The sequence below is a fragment of the Coturnix japonica genome, chromosome 2 (assembly GCF_001577835.2).
Source record: "Coturnix japonica isolate 7356 chromosome 2, Coturnix japonica 2.1, whole genome shotgun sequence".
Classification (NCBI taxonomy): Eukaryota; Metazoa; Chordata; class Aves; order Galliformes; family Phasianidae; genus Coturnix; species Coturnix japonica.
Window position 1 is genome coordinate 78,684,722 of NC_029517.1, and position 20,665 is coordinate 78,705,386.

General features: G+C 34.4%; 1 protein-coding gene across 9 annotated transcripts in view; it reads right to left on the minus strand.

Moving 5' to 3' along the window:
• Positions 1-20,665, minus strand: part of BBS9 (Bardet-Biedl syndrome 9) — a 255,445-nt gene that overhangs the window by 169,716 nt on the left and 65,064 nt on the right. For 8 of the 9 annotated variants that reach the window (XR_001553371.2, XM_015855026.2, XM_032442563.1 and 5 more), the window contains 3 exons: positions 20,467-20,562; positions 15,866-16,038; positions 13,896-14,048 (listed from right to left, as the gene is read on the minus strand). Coding sequence is in view for 7 of the 9 variants with exons in the window: in XM_015855026.2 (XP_015710512.1) it covers positions 13,896-14,048; positions 15,866-16,038; positions 20,467-20,562 (422 nt within the window). In the remaining 2 variants the exon portion in view is untranslated. Of the gene's footprint in view, positions 1-8,869; positions 9,089-13,895; positions 14,049-15,865; positions 16,039-20,466; positions 20,563-20,665 lie in introns of all 9 variants that reach the window. The other variant, XR_001553372.2, reaches the window with a different exon arrangement.

The following is a 20,665-nucleotide window of genomic DNA, read 5'->3' on the forward strand; positions in this document are numbered from 1 at the left end:
TTATATGTACAAAAATACTTATTTATTTTTCTTTGAAACTCCTAGATTCTTTTCCTCTCTTCATTGTCTCATCTTACCTATATTTTCATCCAAGTAGAACACCTATTATATTCCTCCAGCCCCTAGCATCCTTAAACTCTCATCTTCTTACTCAGTACCAATAGCCATTTCAAAACATGTATTCTTGTCAGCTAAAATCTATATTCTTAGTTTCCCTACTACTGTTAACTACGTAGAGTGCTTTCCTACACAATACCTTGCTTCAAAACAGCCTGCACTCACATCTCTTCCAGGCTTAATGGGTCAGATCTTCTCTTTCCCTAAAATTTCACAACTACCACAAACATTCACACCATGCAAATCATAAATATCCCCTACTGGTTGCAGTGCCCAGAAAAGTAATAGTGAAGGCTGTAAAGGCTCTGGTACTATGACAACAAAGACAGCTCTGTATTCTGGGACCCTCAGTTTTTTCTCTTTCTCTGCACACAGTTTATGTACTATGGTCAATCCAGGGACATGCAGCTTGTGTCTTAATTAAAACAAAAGCCCCATAAGCACACATCATATTCCTTTCAACTTATCACTCCATCTTCTCTCTTTTCCTCATCTCAAAAAACAATGAATGTGCTCTTTCTAGTCACTGTCTTAACATTCTTTCCCCTTTCTGAACTTTTGAAACCTTTCTTCTACTATTTAGGTGAAACAGCTCTTAGACTAATGACTTCTTCACATACAGATTGCAAGACCGTGCTACTGACTCCCACCAGAATAACTATCAGAGCATAATTATCAAGTCAGTCTCCTCAACCCAAATAGCCTTTATGGTTCTATCTTCAGGCTCACTGCTGTTTGATGCTTCTTTTTACTATTATTATTAAATTTTTGCAATCTCACCTCTGTTCCTCTCAGTCACTAGTACGTTCTGCAAATCGTTCAGACTGATTTCAGATCTCCTGGTGATCTTTCTAATTGAATCCATGAAGGAACTAGCAGACTAATATGCAGATAAAAAACATACACAGTTATCTTGTTCAGCTGGCAGGTACACATCTGGGCATGCCAGCAGTCAAATTCACATAAGAGTTCTAACTTGAGAGTGGCCACACTGTACTACCATAGAAGAAAACCTTAGATAACAAATACTGTAGAGTAAGCATAGAAGTAGTCATTCCTACATGTTCCACACTACTTGGAGAGTTTAAAAATCTTCATGATCCTTATGGCTTGTATTTGCTGACCATTTTCTCTTTAGTTCACCAAAGCTAACAAAATGCTCTGTAAAACTAAGTATCACCTTCACAAGAATAATGACCACTCCAACAATCACTTTTTTTCAGTGAGTGATTTGTGATTCTTAAGTATATTCCCTTCTTGTATTCTTGTAAATAAAGTCTTGCTAGGCTGAGGCAAGGAAAAAAAATTAAGATGAGCTTAACACCACTCTGGCTCTGTTAAGACTTTCTGGTATGGGAAAGGTCAGTAAATAATTCCCTTCAGACTACAGACTGGGACAGATCCAATAATTTAAACAAAATAAACAATATTAGAAAAGTCAGTAGAACCCAGAATCATCACATTGTATAACCACTTTCCTGAATACCCCTATTGCTTTTATCACTCTGACCTTCACCTTTAGGTTAGATTACATTAGAATAACTCAAAACTTGTTTGAGATTTGGTCTACTGAAACAGGAAGATCTTTTTTGGGGAAAAAAAAAGGAAGTTTATTCTCTCTTTACACAGCACCCAATACATGGTGTTCCTTGACCTTAACTGGAGTCTGTAGGTACTACAGCAATTTAGAGTTACTTCACACTGTTAAAAAAATCTGATTTTTGCCATATGTGAGAATTCAGGTAATGGTAGAAAAATCCTCACTTAGCATATACCAGAGGCTGTTACCAGCAGCTACTGGAGACAAAAGCACATGGGAATGCTGGGGAACTGGTTGTTGCAGCAGACTGCAATGCCAGAATGGCCTCCTGAAAGCCTAATTTGATTGTTCTCCAACTCAGAATCCCTGTCCTTCAACATGGCAAGGTTAGTGACTCCCCAGGTAGTAATCAGGGAGATTGTTGTCTTAATTTGGCCAGCAGGAAGGAGGAGGAAGTAGTGCAGAACTATCACTCTGGTGGTTAGAGGTGTTGGAAAGGGCCACTCTTGACAAAAGGAAAGGGGATCAACTGAAGGATCTTAGGGCACACTGTGGGGATAAGTCTCCAGTGGCCTCAAGCGACTGGATGGGAATCCCAGACTTGCAAACCCTTAGTGCTGCATTTGACTTGTTCCCACTGATTAATGAGCTGAGAATGAACTCGCCTAGGAACACTTCCCACTTCAACTTTGGCAGTGTAAAGCATTTTGAAGCCCAGGATCAGGAGAACCAGGGGATCACGCAGTAGCCTAGGCAGTGAAAACATAAGCCTATTTAGTGCTTTAAATCCAGGTTCTGACATGGGAATAATGTTAGAAACCATTAGTGAAAATGTACAGCTTGATTCAAATTATATAAATTTTAACAGATGGATTAAGAAAGACTACATTCTTTTGTGATTTCATAATAAATATTGTGCATATGCAATTATCAATCACTGAATTTGTATGTGCATACATACATATTCAATTTTTCTTAGCTAAGTATCTCTTATACCCATTAACACATATTTTAAGACTAGATTTCCTCTTCTCAGGTTCTGAGAACTACTATTGGTTTACAAAATGACTATACTTCTTGGTGGTCTCTTCACTGCTCTTTAATCAGTAATACTTAGCAAAATTATGCCTATATAAAGAAAAAATATCTTAAAGTAACTTTAAACATGCAGACACAAGGAACAAGCAAGAATCCTTTTGTGTCATTGGAAATTTTCCCCAAGAGTAAACTAGAAGGCTGACTTAAATTGTATATGTTACCCACAACCAAATATTCTCACACTTACTCTTATTTACATTTTTGAGGGAGAAGGTAACTATATAATCATAATTGTGTCACTTAAAGTAAGGCTTCTAAAGGCTAAAGGAAATTTTGCATGCTATGGTGAAACAAAGGCCAAAAATAAGACTTAGTAAATTCTAATTAATTAAGTAAGAGGGGAAAAATACAGCAGCTACAATTATGAAAGGCAGTGTAGTCTAACTCCCCAAGTATGAGCAATTGGAAGAAGGAAAAAATAATTGTAATCTCAGTAGTTCTACAAGCTTACAGTCCAGACTCAGATTAACAATAGCGTTTAGTTACTAAAAATCAAAGTTCTGCTTCTGTTTACCACTCATGCTTAGAAGTTCTTTATAGTTCTCTCTATATTATTCATTGTATGTTAAAACTCCCTTAATTATTTTCCTAGCAAAGTCTAAGTCTCAGAGTTGCAGAAGGAAAAATGTGCAGAAAGATCTTACTAAACTTACTAAACTGCAATTTTCTTAAACAGAATCTCCATGTTTCATCTACTATTTTATGCATTGCAAACTCCTTTTATCTCAATTCTTCTTCTTTTTTTTTTAAGCAGCATACAAACTCCTAAACATATTTACACTATTTGCCTTTTGCTGCACTCTGCTGGAACAACCCATTTTTCAACTGAAAGTAGCCTTGTTCCGTATGTAATGCCAAAATGAGAGTAAAATAAAAAGAGGAATCTTTATTTATTGTTAAAATACCGATTTGCAGCACACCAATTTTTCAAACTACTATTTACAACTTTAAATTCAGGTTTAGTTCTCTTAATAATAATGTCTCATTTTCAAAGACAGAGCACTTGCAGCAATCCAGCATCAAAGAGGTTTACAGTGTAATCAACAAAGCTCACAATAAAGCTGCAACAAATTATTGTCTCAGTAAGGCACTGAGGAGTCTTCAGGAACACAGACTGGAAAACTCTGGATGTGCACATTTCATTTTAAAAATCCTTTGTCTGATATGCACATTGTTTCTACAAAAAAGCAACATATACACAGAAATTCTCAGTTTGATTAGTTTGCTCAAAATAATAGTAAAACATCAAGAGACAACATAAGTTGTTTCAACAAATAAGATCAGACTTTGAATCTCTTCAAGAAGTCATAACAATTTAGGAAATGTTTAAATTCGCAGTCTCAGTTGTTTCACTAAAAAGAACCTGAAGAAAACTTACCTGGGCTAGAGAACAGATCCCAGTTTGTGTTCACAGTCAGAGACATTAACTCCCATAATTTATTCTGGCTGAGGATCTATTACAGAATCATTCAAATATCACACATGTCAAATGAAACGTGACTTCCTATTAGAAAAATGCACCTGTGATCAAAACAAACGGCTATGACTTTCCTCTTCCCCCTTTGCACTGACCATAAATTTCTAAAGAAAATAATGTGAAAGGGAAGTAAATAACACAGATGCAATGGAACAGAAATGTCACAGGCTTGTTCTAGCAGTCTTCTGAGGGCAATGAGGAAAAGCTTTCTCTCTTAGACCTGTCCTGGGAGTTGCAAATACAGATACATTGGCACCACTCCCAGAACACAAAACAGTTTTCAATTTTTATTATTACCTGCTAAAATTGTGTCTTGGCATTTTAGTTCGGAAAGAAAATTAAAGAATGACCATTCTTAAAACTCTGTAATCCACATAAATCTCAAAAACTCCTCTAGGGGAAAAGTTTCCATAGAACACGTTTTTTTTTCCTCCAAAGAACGGAGCCTCATGGACAGTCACTGCCTTTACAGATTGCCTTGTTGAATTTGAAAATGTGAATAAATGCAGTCAATAATCAACAAATCACTCATACCGACATATAAATAGTGAAGCAACGATTTTGGAGCTTTCAGGTTTCTAATATATAAAGGACAAAGGAAACACATAGAGATAATGTGAAAAGAAGTTATCAGAGGAACTATCTACTTCCAAGTCTGAAGTACTTAGACACAGACCGTTCAGGCCAACAGGTTTCTCTGTAAGTGCACTACTGGCATTCCCCACCATGATCCCTACTCCAAGAAAAAACAAATAAATAAGATAATACACCAAGAAAAAACAAATAAATAAGATAATACACTTCAGAAAAGAAAAATGCTTATCATAGTAACAAAGTTATACACTAGAGATCAAATGTTTCCCTGTTCCATAAATGGACTTCTCATAGAAGAAAAACACATGAGCAAGCTGAAGACTTGTATCAGCATAAATTTCTCCATTTGTCCCTGATGGATTTTTTAAAATAAAAGTTCAGTGACATTACAACAACAAATATAAATGGAGAACTGAGCACCAATTTGTAACCATGCCAACCTCTTCAATTTTTAACCTGCAATGTAATAAAACAAATGTGAAGAAATGATGAAGAAATTATTTGGATACATTAGGCTTTCAAAAACAAATGGACAGTGCAGACAATAAATTGAGACCTAGATAAGAGTAAGCGGAGATACTAAACTGAATGACTGGCTAGGAGTCAAGTCAAATAGAACCTGCTGTAGACAAGCTTCCACTACTTTTTTTCTGTGAACCTCAAAAAGAAATTCAGGAAATGATGTAAGACATATTTCACATCATAGAATCCTATCTAACTGCAGCCATAATCTACAATTCATTCATATGTTTTCACACAAAGGAAATAGCACAGAAAAAGACAAAACAAATAAAAATGCAAACATAACACAACCCAGAACACATGGATAAAACACTCAAGATAAAGTCAACCTATAAAATGTTCACAATTTTTGCATTGTACAATTTCCATATCCCATTAAATATATATATATATATATATTTATATATATATAGGAGAAAGACAATTCTCACGCATGTCCGAAAATAGTTTAGCAGATGTTCTAATCAACTGTATTCCTTATGAATCTGATCAAACAACACACACTCGCTTCCTCTAATAGGTAAGAAAATAAAATCTGAGAGACAGGTAATAGTAGTCAAAATATATTCTGTTTCACATTTGTTTCCACAATAAAAATAAATTGAGCATATGAGATGCTCATAAAAATTGGGAGAAGTAAATGTACCCAGAAGACACAACTGAGACAGATCAGCCTTCTCTAAAATGCATATCTTTCAGTTGCTTATTGAGAAGTAATAGATAGATAATGCATGACAACAGACTCACTAAATAGGAAATAAAACAACAAAACAAAACAAACACATAGAAAATGCAGAAAGTTCAGTTTTCCTCTAGGAAAGCCTGGGGGGAAAAAAAAAAAGCATTTTCTCAAAACTCTGAAGCCCCATTCAAATTAGGATAGTGGCAAGGGCTACTGTTTTCTTTAACATGACAAATCTAATTAGCTAGCAAATATTTAACCAATAGCTAGAGGTTGCTCTTTAAGTACTAAATAATGACATGTAATTAAGGTACCAAAGGCAAAAGGTTACTAATTTAGGGCACTTCTATGGTGTAGTGCTTAAATTATAGGTTTTATACAAAACTCATGGGCTGATGCACAAGGAAAAAAAAATTCAATTTCAACAGAATGCAGAACAAATTAACATTTTAGCATTATAATACTACTTAATTGTATAATGGGATTTTTTTAAGTGTCACAGAACAGAAAATAACACTCCAAGGTATGCTTGTTAACCGCTTCAAGTTAAATATATTACAAGCCTACTGAAGGCAGTAAATAGACACATTGTAACATGAAAGACCCTGAACTCAAAGGCCTTTAATAGGCTTTGGGTTTTAATAAGTAGATTGGTGTAAAGTGTATAAACAATGAACAAGATAAAAATATGTTATCTATACCAAATGCTTTCAGATTTCCTAATGGGAAAGGGTATGATTCCTTTAAAAATGTTTTAAAGCATCCAGTTCCATCCTACCATCTCAAGATCTGAGCATGCTGGTCCTTCATCCAACAAAGAACTCAAGCAGATGCTTAACTTTACGATGTCTAAATACCTCCAAAGCTCTTTCCACACCAAATTACTAATATTACACCAAGAAACTGGCAACCACTAAACTTCAAAGAGCTCAAGGTAAGAAGTGGGAATGGAACATTTAATAATAAAAACCTTAACATAATGCCTATAAAGTTTTGATACTCATCATTACTGTCTTCTTGCTCCCTGACTTCTGACCCCTTCACTTCATTATACCAACTCTTTTTACATTAGCCACTTTTTCCTTTTTCACACTGGTTTAAATTATCCACTGCAGAATAATTAAAGGCTTGACAATATACAAATACTAACTATATGGAAGTTAGTAGTTAAGCACAGCTGAAACATAAAGCAGATCTAACATGCCAACTGGCAATGACAAATGGATAAAAAAAATATTTTCCTAATTTCTTTTTGTCAGTTTACAGATTTAATCAACAGTTCAGCTCCAACATAAACTACACCTTTTACTAAAAAGATCTGAATGTGGAAAATGACCACACAAGTCACGTTTTTACTCAGAGAGGTGGTGGTTAGAGCAACAACTGATTTGAAATTGTAGTGACTGCAAGGAATATAGATGCAAAGAAACAGAAGGTTTTATTTTAAAGAAAGTGTTTATACTATTTTGGAATTATTTGTTTTTTCTAAGAATCCAAAATCTACTACTAGACTTCCTCTGGTGAGTACTACAAAGCAGAATCCCAACTCAAGTGATGAGGAAAGCACAAGGAACACATAAGCAGCATGACATACTCTGGAGGTGGGAGTGGAGGCGCTGCAATGACTGAAGGTCTACTGACGTCAGTCAAGAACATGATTCATATGAGTCATTTTGGTGTAGCCATCATCAATGATTAAGAGAAATGTCATCTATGTCTTAGAGTTTGGAGTAAAATGCTATTGAATTACACAGCTCTCTCTCTCCTTAATCATACAGTCAGTCATTGGTATAGTAAACATATAAATTGATAACGATGAACACAAGCATAAAGAACATTTCACTAAATCTGAGTATTAAAGCCTCTTACTTAGCAAGAAATAGAAACTAACATGTACTTGTCTTCCAACCACAACATGCAATTATCATCTCCTGTAAATCAAAGAAATTGGCATAACTTACTGTAAGCCACAGCAGAAAATTATCTAGTTTGCTATGTTACTTCAACTACCTGAAGGCACACCAACCGTGCTTTCACAATCACATCTGGGTAACCAAATTAAATGGGCTATTTCATAAAGACCATGTATGCAAACTTGCAAAGCCGTTACATCTTTCACCACAGACAGTAATTAGTTGTTACCAGCTATAATGCTTTTATGATTCAGATGCTACTGTACCCCAAAACAGGCTAACATAGAAATATTACTAAGAAGCATAAAATAAGAGGGTTTTCCATCTTTCTATAAACATGGCATGCATATTTTATTCAAGTTCTGCTTACTCTACTGCATAGCAATTCCTTGCTTGCCTATGGAGTATATTCCTTCAAGACAGCCTGGCAATGCCTTAAGCTTCAGCAAAGATATCCAATATTTCAGATTAAAAGATGATATAAAGATTTATTTCAAATAAATAAGATATCTGTATTTGTTTCTATTAGGAATTGTGGCCTACTGGTTCCATTTTCACTTAAAGCATTCATAGGTCCTTTCTGTCCCCACAGAGATGAGGCATCTCATCTCACAAGAGATGTATGGACTGCATCACATTAGGCTGAAAGCAGAATACATAGCCTTGCAAAACAGTATTTTTCCCATTGAAAAAGGCACTAGTCATGGAAAAGTCAATTAGATTAATCACTTTTTGCCACTGCCTTTATATACTGAGAAGATGCAATCTGGACATATCCCCAAGGACTGAATCAAAGCCTGAGGAATCCTCTGACAGGTTACACTGAAGCAATAGCACTAAAATAAGAACAAGACCAGTGGTGAGAGGGTGAATTTACCTCTGGCCCTTTGATGATTTGAATGGAGAAGAGAGTTTCTATACCATACCTGGCTATTCAGCAATTCAGGGGGAGAAATTCAGTAGACAAGACTGAGTGAAGCTGAAACCCTTTTTAGCTGAGAATATGCAGCTTAGAAGATCCTAGATGAGGTGCTCCATTCCCCAGCTACATACACAGGGACTTCTTACTTCCAACTCTTTCTTCTTGTGATGGTGGCATTCTTCTACATGGGTCTTTAAGGCTCTCTCAGGAAGGGCAGTGAGGACTGATGAAGACAGTAGCATCAGTTTTATCTGTTTGTCCATAAAGTAGTTAATCTTACATAAAGAATGTCCCGCAGTGGAGCAAATAATTGCTACCTCAGACTGAAATACATTAGAATTGTGCCAGTAATCTCAATAAACACATCTCAAACTAACTACTTTGTAGTAGATTTGGAATACACCTTCAAATAAAAAGGAGCCTTCGTGGTACTGTAAATATTTCACTATTAAAGCTAAATAAGTCTTAGAGAAACAGAATCATAACACTATTTGAACACCATTAAAATAGAGAATTTTAATTACATGTAAAAGCCAATAAACTACTTTTAGTGGTTATGAGAAAAAAAAAAATCTACATTTAGTAGAAACAGCAACAAAATGATAAGTTAAATGTAACCCTTTCAAAGAACAGTATATTTATTCAAGCCAAAAAGAGCTAAATTATACCATGGGTGCAGTTCTCACAGACATTATCTGGGGAAAACAACTATTACAAGAGTGGGTGTGATATATAGCCTTTGAGTCACGCATGATAAACCCTAATGGTTTTGCTTTGAGGTAAAGTCCTTACTAATCAAGCAATGAATCATTCTCAAAATGTTAAGTTCCTGAGGCCATGTGTGTCAAAAATGGAACTCTAGAATGAATAATCAATCACTAAAAATCAGTTTTGAGATTTTTATCAACCAATTAATAAACAAGGAAAGGAGCTAAGGGGCTTGAACAAAGAGTTAATGGACTTTAATGACATGCTAAGTGTGCTTTAGTGAATAGAATATAATGAGTTTTATTTGCTACTGACCACAAATCACTAAAAATCGAAATGCTCTATGAACTGCAAGTGTTAAAATACCGCAAGAAACAGCACTTGTACTTTTAACAGAGGATAAAATTATGTTTAGCAAACATATGTACATATTTAATGCCCATACTTATTTGGTGCTACACCTCTATAGCAGATCAGAGATTAACAGCCTACCTTCCAAAATTAGTTGATGGATGTGAAGTATGGAGAGAAACAGGAAGATGTTTATTCATTTATTTAGTACATTAGGTACTGTTAGAATCAGCTATCACGGAAGTAAAATGCTGGCTCTTACTTATATGATATATGATACTGAAAAGACATTCAGGAATAATTCTGAAGACTAAATACATGATGAATTATGTATATGTACACAAACATACGCACACACAAGTATATTCTTTTCTATTGCTGTCTATAAATTGTCTTTTGCCTTCCTAGCTGTGGGTATTTACCTTTGATATACACCTCATTTTTGTGCGGAAATACCAAAAGAACTCAATGTATCTAGCAGGCAGTTAACAGCCTGAAATCACAGTGCCACTGGACTTGAGGACTTCCAATTCCCTAAGCCAAAAAAATGGCTGATTATAGGGAGACAGTTCAATCAGGTGACTTTGGAACCAAGTCCAAAGAATAATAGATCTAAAATCAAAAGGAGCAGTCATTTGTTTGCAGCCAAGTATTTCTGAGACAAGATTTTCAGTAACAAATAAAAAGATAATAGAATAAAACAGAGGAAAAAATCTTCAAGCATCAATTATTCTAGCAGTTCTACCTAGAAAAGTTAGTTAGGTCCTCTTACTAACAGCAACATACACTCAAATTTATAAATAAGTGCCTTAAAGAAAGAAAAGCTAAAATGTATCATCAATCAAAAAATTAGGAACCATTCAGCATTCAATTATTAAGCCTAGTTTTCTAACATTACACAACTGTGCTGACCATATGTCAGACTTGTTCTGACAGTCTATTCCTAGTTCATGTAGTTGTTGTTTCCCACAACCATTACTAAATTTTACAAGGGAATGAAGATCTAGAAGTCCTTTAAGTTCCTATATATTTTTCTAAATCAGCAGACTGTGAGTGGAGAGAGACATTATTAGTTATTCCACTGAGACAAGGTCAAGAATTCTGACTTCATCCATCTTGTCTGGCCAGCTACTGCATTGGCCAGACGATTAGAACACAAATTGCCACTGATGACAGAGAACAAGTTGATATTTCGGTATTTAAAAAAAAAAAACACAGAATAGTTAGATGTTTTACACAGGGGTGACAAATAAGCCTTAGTACATGGGATGATCTATGGCATTGTACAACAGTGGCAAAAAAGAACGGGAAGGGAGCTAGGTTGAGGATAGAGGACAAACCTATTTGCTTCGTGATTTAATTTCCTTCAGTTTTTTGTAGTACAATGCAAAATAGAGAAGCTTGCTTTGCCATCACATTTTTTTAAACTTACGACATGCATCTGAGAGAAGATTCAACAGTTCACCTACTTCAAGTTTGTCTAAGTCAGTGCCCCAGGAGAACTCCACTCCTGTGTTTCAAACCCATCCCTTCTCTTCTTTCATAAAAGAATGTAAATGCACAAACCTTTCATACACAGTTACTGTGTTAAGCAGTTTACAACTTAACATATCTAGTACTGCTTAGACTGTCTGGGTTAAAATCCACATGAGTCAATATAAATGGAATCATCTGATTCTTATGATCCTTATTGTTAACTTCAGCTTGTACCTGGAAGCCCCAGTAATGTTATCTTGAATGAAAATTTATAATTCCAAGGCAAGCACCTGCAGCTACTGCCAAATTACTATTTTTTTAATATCACAGAAAACACACCAGAGAGATTAAAGATCACTCAATTGCACTTTCAAGAAATAACAAATCTCTATAAAGTCAACATTACATAAAGCACCTACTTTTGCTACGAAATCTCAGAAAAGTCCTTCAAATCAAGAAGCACCTCTGTAATCTCAACTACTTCAATTACTTATAGATCAATCTAACTAAACTCATTTTTTAAGCTAATAAGAGCTAATAGTGTGGCAATAGCAAATTGCACCAGTAATTGTTTTTTAAACCAGAGTTTAAGAAATCATCATTCACAGTCACATAAATATCATCTATTTATTTTCAACGATATTCGTATGGTCTTCCTACAAATAAGTCTTAAGCAACACAATAATGACATTTCTTGTTTTCTAATATACATAATTACTACATATACAATATCTTTTCCTTTCAAAATAGAAGATTGTACAGTAGTATTTGTTAACTGCCGTAATACTCACTCAAACCTACTTAGACATACAATATCAATTCATAAAGACAGATTCTAGGAGAAAATACTGAAAAGGAGTGAGGAATAAAAATAAACTTTCATCACTGCACACAACTATGCCCGCTTATATGTTTATCCCTTATTGTGAAGATGGAAAGTATGGCTACAGTCTCCTAATTTTATTAGATTTGTACTAAAAAGTCTTACTTATACATTTTCTGTATAACTGTTCTCATGCAAAGAATTACAAAAAGCAATAAGAGACAACTTTATATCAGGCCAGACCAGGAGAGATTACACAACTACAGCTTCAGTATATATGTGTGCATGTGTGTACACATATGTGTGCATATGATTGTGTACATATACACACAAACACACACACATATATATAATAGTAATCCTATTAAGAGACCATCATACATAGAGCCCCAATTTAGAGGCTGAGTTAAATAAACAGAAGTCAAAACAGAGATATTCATAATAACTGGAAATTTCTTCCTGTTCTAGATAAAAAGGTCTGGAGTACAACATAAAATTCACATTTCCATTTTGACTGCAAAACCCAACGTAAAGAAAATACATCTTTTGTAGAAGTAACATGGAAAAGTGTAAACATTTATTGTGTAGAAAGAAATCTTCTTCTGTGTTTTCCTTTAAACTACAGCAATTCTAATAATAATTTTTTTTAGAATCCTATAATTGTTTAAAAAAAAAAAATAGCAAAATCTAATTTTGACTTGAAGAACCTTCCAAATAAACTTTCATAATATGTAGCTATTTTTAGCAACCTGCTTTTTGACATAATACCAGAACTGATCCATTTTAAAAAATGGTCAAGAACTTCCCAGTTGGTTTAAAGCTTAAAAATGGCAGTCCACACAGCAAAAGTAAACCCAAGAGACTGCCTTTTGTTTATCTATAGGGATTATTTATTTGTGCCATTTCAAAGTGTTACAAAATCATCTATGTGTTAACAAGACATAGTATTTTTCCATGTAAAAAGACATTTCACAAATCATCTCATAGTTAACTCATTTAACAGTAAAGATGGAAATACAGCACGTTTCTCTTATTTTTAATCAAAAAAGGAAAGGCACTTTTCCTCTAATTTATGGAAAAGTTCCATTAGAGTACACAGTAAAATTATTCTTCCTTAAGTGATGTGGAGTTGATGCAGGAGAAGTGGAGAAAGAAGTTTTCTTCTTTGTCATGTACTTCCAGTATGGGGATGATTTAGGAATATTTTTATTACCTTAATTTTTTTTTTTAAACATTGTTATTCTGTAGTGATTGTATTCTGAGATCAACAGAATATAAAAGCCCCATGCAGAAGGACATGGACAGCCTCAGACGAATTTGTTTTGAATGTTATGATAACCAAACCATTCCACGAGTACCATAAAATATTTACATAAGCTATGAACTATAAAATACTTTCACATGAACTATAAAATATTTACACTACCAACACATCAGCTAGTGATGTGTTATCAAGCTGGTGTGAACCAGCAGTAACAATCTTGTGGCAACTGATTAAATAAAACTATTGCACATCATCTGGAAACTTACAGAGAATATTAAGTTAAACAAATTACTGCTTCCTGGTCTCTTGTATAGTAAACATAACCAGGAAAGCATAGCTTATATGCTTGAAGCTAAGTTTTACAAACAAAATAAACAAAGATTACGTTCGTAATCAAACTGTACTGACCTCTCTGAACGTTCCTTCTAGCAAGGTGTCCAGATGTTGAAGAGGAGCAGGAGTTTTATCTTTAAATCGTGTCAGCAATCGTCGTTCAATAGCTCTGAATTGTACAGCCCTCTCAGATAACAGCTCCTGAAATTTTTCAGCATTCAAGCGTAGCTGCAATTAAAACATTTTCAAGAATTCAGATCACGGGTCACATGCATTTCAAATTCCAATCAAAATAAAATGAGAAACTAATAGTAAAATTCTTGAGAGCAATTACTCATTTAAATACTGTTATGTTGCTTAGGCTACCTTCATACTGGTGTGGTTAATTTTATACTCCTCATGAAACTTACTAATATATTCAGGAATTACTATTTGCTACTTAAGTAAAAAATAATTTCCAACAGCCAATATAGTATGTTTTAATAGATAAGTATCCCAAAAAAAAGCCTACCAATAAGAAAGAAATTTCACTACCAGAATCTCAGGGTTTCTCCTCAGATTCATGTACTATATGATACACACACAATGGACGAGGCTTGTTATTAATTACTGTAAAAAGTAAACGGTTATTCCCCTAAGCATGAATAAAAGCAATAAATTCTGCACTGACTGAATGACTTCTTTCTCTGAAATGAAATCTTTTTTACTTTCTTCTAAATTTATCAGGTACAGCAACCAGCTTTCTTGAAACACTCACAAAACATTAAACATCATATATTAAATGCCCAGGTAATAAAAAATTCTGTTTTATCTTTATAACCAGCTTTATATTTTCTGTTACAAACCTCTAAGACAAGCAAGTCTCTTACAAAAAGTGCAGTCTTAAAAATAATATCATTTGTATGGCTAACATGCTCTAACCAGAATCAGAAAAAGACACAATCATAGAATGGTTTGGGTTGGGAGGGATATTATGATTGTCTAGTTTCAAACCCTGCCATGGGCAGGGTTGCCACTCACTAGACCAAGCTGCCACAGTTCCATCCAGCCTGGCCTCCAACACCTCCAGGCATGGGGCATGCACAGGTTCTTGTTCCAATGTCTCTCCGCGTAACAAGTAAAAAACTTCCTCCTAACATCTAATCTAAATCTCTCCTCTTTTAGTTTAAAACCATTCCACCTCGTCCTGTCACTGTTGCACTCTGTAAGGCATTCATCTCCCTCTTGTTTATAAGCTCCCTCTAAGAACTCCAAGGTCCAAATGAGGTCTCTCTGGAGCCTTCTTTTCTATAGGCTGTACAAGTCCAGCTCCTTCAGCAAGTTTTCAAAGGAGAAGTATGCCAGTCTTTTGGTCATCCTTGTGGCCCTTTTCTCAACCCACTCAAACGGGTCTACATTTTTTTTTATTGGGGAGCCCAGTCTTGAATGCAGTACTCCAGATGGAACCTCACAAGTGCAGCGCAGAAGGGGACAATCATCTCCCATGCCCTATTGGCCACCTCTCTTTTGAAGGAGCCCAGGATACTTCCTCCTGGATGGCAGGAAGGCCAGCAGTTATTAAAAGAAACATTTCAGGACATGCAACTTTGAAGATACACTGTGACATAACTATTTTATTGTGTCTCAACACTGGCAGAAAAATTAAGTTTCCCAAGTTTAGAAAATAGATTTTTACAAATAAGCACACATACTATTCTGCTAGAACATAATTATGAAGGGTATTGAGGCAGGCTAATAAAAGAACCAAAACCACAATGCAGCTTTTCTAGGAAGAGAAGAAAAGATGGGATGTCTCAGGTAATACTGTTCGAAGCTTGTCAAAAAAGGGATAGAGCATTAGATCATTTCAGAGTAAAGGTACAGCTCATAATTTTAAGACACACCCAGTGCTGGAAAAAATGTCATTAGCTTAGATGCATCTCCATATTTTCTGAAAGACTAATTGTTACATGTCTGCGATCGCAGCTTTAAATGGATTGTTCTTCGTAATAACAAGTAATTTTGAACTTAGAAAATAGTAGCTTTTCATATGCTACGTAACATACCTCGAAATGCCGATCAATTAGTTCAAAGTATTCTTGCAGAGGAATTGAGCCAGAAAAGGTACATACAAAGTCCTTGCAATTTTGCTTTTTGAAATGTTCTTCCAGTCTAAGTGTTAATTCCTTTGTTATTAACCAAAGGTCTTCTAATTGATCACTCTGGATCCTGTATCGTTCTTTGAAAAGAAGAACAAATACAAGGCTAACAATGCATACATTTAAGCCATATACATTATTTACATATACAGCATAGGTAATACATAGGAATTTAACTAACTTTATAAATGCGTTCCAAGTCCTTAGTATGGATTTTCATAGAAGATACATGTTCATTAGCATTACAGAAACTTCTGTCCTGTATCATGGGCCTGTTCATGAAGCTCAAATAACTATTAACTACCACAGTAAGGAAATTAGATTTACTGGATGATATTAAGACCTAACATCAGGCTGTCTGCATTCCCTGGCATAACACAGCCTTAAGTTTTACTGGGCCTGGAGGCAGAGTCATGCTCAGCTCACTTTGGATCATGAGAGAAGCACAGCATCCTCAGCAACTAATAACAGTTGTAACAAACAAACTACATTCCACACAAAATCTTGAATGCCTTTTGGAAACATAGTTCTTGAATTTTTGGACAATACGTTCACTAATACCATTTTTATTACATCTTTACTTCCAATGGTATCTTCCAGTAGTAAATTGTTACTCATTCTGTAGTCACATACAACAATAATCAGCTTTGTTACTGTCATGCATCACTCTAACAGGTAATGTTAAGCAGTGTCTTATCAATCTAACATATACTACAGCTTTGTTAACGTAGCTTAGTGTAGAAAATGTTAACACAATTGAAATGAATAAAAACCCACAAAGATTCCATTAGTGTTCTCCACTCCAACAAGTTCATTCAACTTATCACATTTCAGTGAATTTCAAATTATCAGGATAGTGGTATGAGACCTTATTACTGCTCTGTTTCTACTCCATTTTTGTGTAGTTCTGTTTTCAGATTTCAGGATATGAGAATTAATTAAATACTGAAAGGAGAACTTCTGTGGATAATTGTATCTTTTTTTTTTTTTAATCAGATACATTTTCTAACAACAGTAGGTTTTTTCTTGAAAACATCTTTCAATGTTTTCTGAAGGAAAAGACAGAAAATCAACTATGAAACAACAGAGTTGTTGAGGTTTTTTGATACAAAATAATTATTTTTTTCAGTCTCACTAATAAGGATCACCGTATATCAAATGAAGTAAAATTCTTTAGAAGTCAAACACGTTATTTAAATTTTTCTCAACATTAGTAATTCACATTGTTTGACATTACCACTGGCATCCTTCCCAGGATACACATTTCACTGAATAGAAAATGACAAATTCTGTTTACAGTGTAACAGGAAAGAAGCAAATTTTATTTAAAAATATGTCTGTTAAAGAAAAGAATACCATCTGCTAAAGAGAACATTCAACCCAATACCCATATTTTTAAATACTCTCAATGTAATGGCCGAATTTAGTTGGATGTATTGTCATGCTTTGCCTTAAGTGATTTTTCCTTAAGGGAATTTAGCTCAGATGTTTTCAGACCAAATCAACAGACATTCCACGTATAATTGACATGCCTAATACATTAATGGTTAAAATTGATAAAACTAATTTCCTTCAAAAAGCAAATTAAGTACACATTGTTTGCTGGTCAACACAAACAAAAACTAATTTTATCACAACCTGAGTAATCATTTGCTTTACATGACCTTCCAGCACTCAAAGACAACTTAGATTTAGAAACTGTAGTGTGATTCCTTAGATGTACTAAGTACGTGCTTTAATATACAGAAGCTAAAAAGAAAAACTTTTATAATTGTTAACCTATTTGTGTTAGGTTTTCATTAAAATCAGATTTCTTACAGAAAATTTATAATTGATTATTTTCAGAAATATTCTCAAACAGAAAAGCAGAAGACTCAGAGGATCACTAATAGGTAACAATGACTCAAACATCACAGTAGGTAGTACTACCAGTTCACTCTGCAGTAAGCATGATTAGTTGCCCTGCCAGTTTATCTGCAAAAAGCCTGGAAGATTATTTGCTTCTCAGCTACGAAGCCCTTACCTTACAATTACAAGTAGCACTTTACACTTCGATTAAAACCAGTTTCAAAGACATTTCAACGAAAATATTAAAACTTTAGATACACAGGCTAAGCTTCATTTTAATTTCAAACTGAAAAAGAACTTTCTTCTGGGTGACATTACAGCCTTCATTTTGACAAGCTGAAGTAACATCTTCAGTTGGTACACTGTTTAAAATAGATTAGTTAATATAATTTAAAACAAATGTGAACACAGATGTCGCCCTTGTCTGCAACTTCATCAGTGAAACCCAACCCAACCTGGAGACTTGCACTTCTATATGCCCCCTTTCCCATCCAGAACTTTAGATCTATTTGAAAAAGAATATGGCAGAAATGTGCCCACTGTCCAAGACCAACTTCTTTCATGGAAAAAAAGGGATGAGGATCAATCAGTTCCAATTATTATTTTTTTCTGCCACTATTTATCCATATATATTTTTTTTCTTTTTGAAGAACCTTTCCACAATGATTGTGCCGCAGTCACTTTTATAAAGTAAATACTCAGCAATAGATTTTGGTAGCAAAATAATTGTACCTCCCAAACAATACATATCTTCATCCACATTTATTAGTTTTGTATAGGGTCTGCCTACTCAAGCACAGTAATTCTAATACTATAAAATTCTACCAAGGAATGTTTTTTTTTATTATAGATAGTCTCTGTGCAACACCCATACAAGCCCCACGCTGAGAAATTCCATAACCAATTCAATCTAGTGCATGCGGTAAATGCTGGAAACAGACCGTTACTCGGAAGTAGGCATCACGTAACTCATTTGTTTTCTAAAGATTCCTAGACAAGAGAAATGAGTAGTCACACTAAGAGAAAAATAGTTATTTGAATCTCTTTTGTAAAGTGAACTTCACAAGTAAAATAGTGTGGGAAAGTTTATAGTAAGACTGCAAGCGTCATTCTTAGCTAGTGACTAAACAAACCTGACAGGAAAAACTTAAGGGTTTGTATGAAGAAACTAAAAGTTATAGCCTCACTAAAACTTAAAATACATTCATTACATAGATAATTTTTCCCTTGCACAGTATCATCAGATTTTGCAATAATTCATGTAAGAGATTTAAATTGTAATCCATAAAAGAAAAAAGTTACTTAGAAATCCTTTAAATTCTTCAGTTTTTAGAAACTATCATTGTATGCCTAGTCAATTCAAACTTTTTAAACCTGCTGTCTATTTAAACAAATATTTAAAAAAAAAAAAACAGTGAAACAGCATGCAATCAGTGCATACAAACTAATACAAATGGATTTGAACCTTAGAAATGTAAAGTGGTTCCTGTTACAAAGAAAGTCCTCTAATTATTTTCCAGGTGGTTTCTGTATGTAACACATTTGACTGCATTATAAGGAGCATTAAATATTATTTCATAGCTTACAGTTGACATCATAATCATTTATATAAACTATAATGAATACTACATTTTGAAAACACAGTGAGGCAGCTTATTTTCATGTTGAATTTCTGACCAAATTCTCCAATTTTTTCACTTACTCAAAAAAGTTTTCATAGAGCATTCAAACAGTGTTCCATTTGAACTCCCTGCAATGTGTGATCAGCATTTCAGCTTTTCAGTTTCTCAGTCTGCAGTATTAAATGAAGAATTTCTGCTTTATTGGCACTGAAAATACTAAACACAACTGAACTGACTCAGTTCCAGCGCACACAACAAGGAAGTTTAGCAAGTTGAGTAGAAATGCAAGACTGTAAATCCCCAAAACTAAGAGAATCAACTGACTTCATTTTAAAAAGAGCACAAACACACAGATCATTGAAACTTGCCTACTTAATTCACAAACTGTCTTGTATAAGAGATGCTGGACAAGGTAACAGCATATCTACATATATCTTCATACATCCCATGAACATGGTAAGAAGTACAGAATCAACATGGTTGAATCCATAGCCCTAAATTTAGCCATTTACAGGTAATTAATGATACAGGCATTTACTTACAGATGCACCTGAATACAGTTAGATGCTTAATTAAAGTCAAGCATTACTGAAAATCAGTGGACAGTCAGAAATCAGATTTGTAGTTCTTTTTACAAATTCCAATGGATGACTTCCAAGCAGAGGTCTTGAAATACATTTGAGGAAAAAGGTGGAGTTTTTTTTTGTTCAATTGCTTTCGTACATGATCATAGTGATAGTATTAATTCCTGATTTAAAATATTTCTAAAATAACAACAAAAGAAAAAAACAATTTCTCCAGTGACTGCATAGAATACTCTGAGTATGATTTTTGCTTCATTTCAAGATTTTGTGACTACATCAGCAACATTATTAGATATTCAACAGGGAATGCCAAGACATGATCTGTGAAAACTTCAAATTTGCTGTGCAAATGATTACTCATTTTTGTATGATTCCCAGTTTGCACATATGCACTTAACTTATTATCTCTTATGTTTTACAGGACTATAAACTTCTACATTTTAATAGCACTTACGTGATGTTTTTGAAGCAAGAAGAGTGATTTTTGAACCTGTTAAGAACTGAAATCCCAAAACATTCGCCTGGTCGTCCTCAGATGGATCAGCAAAGTCTAAAAGAGAATATGAAGTAGGTGTCTGTAGTTCTCATATACAGATATACCATCAACATCTATCTTTGACATCATGGGCTAACACAATAAAATAGGAGGCACT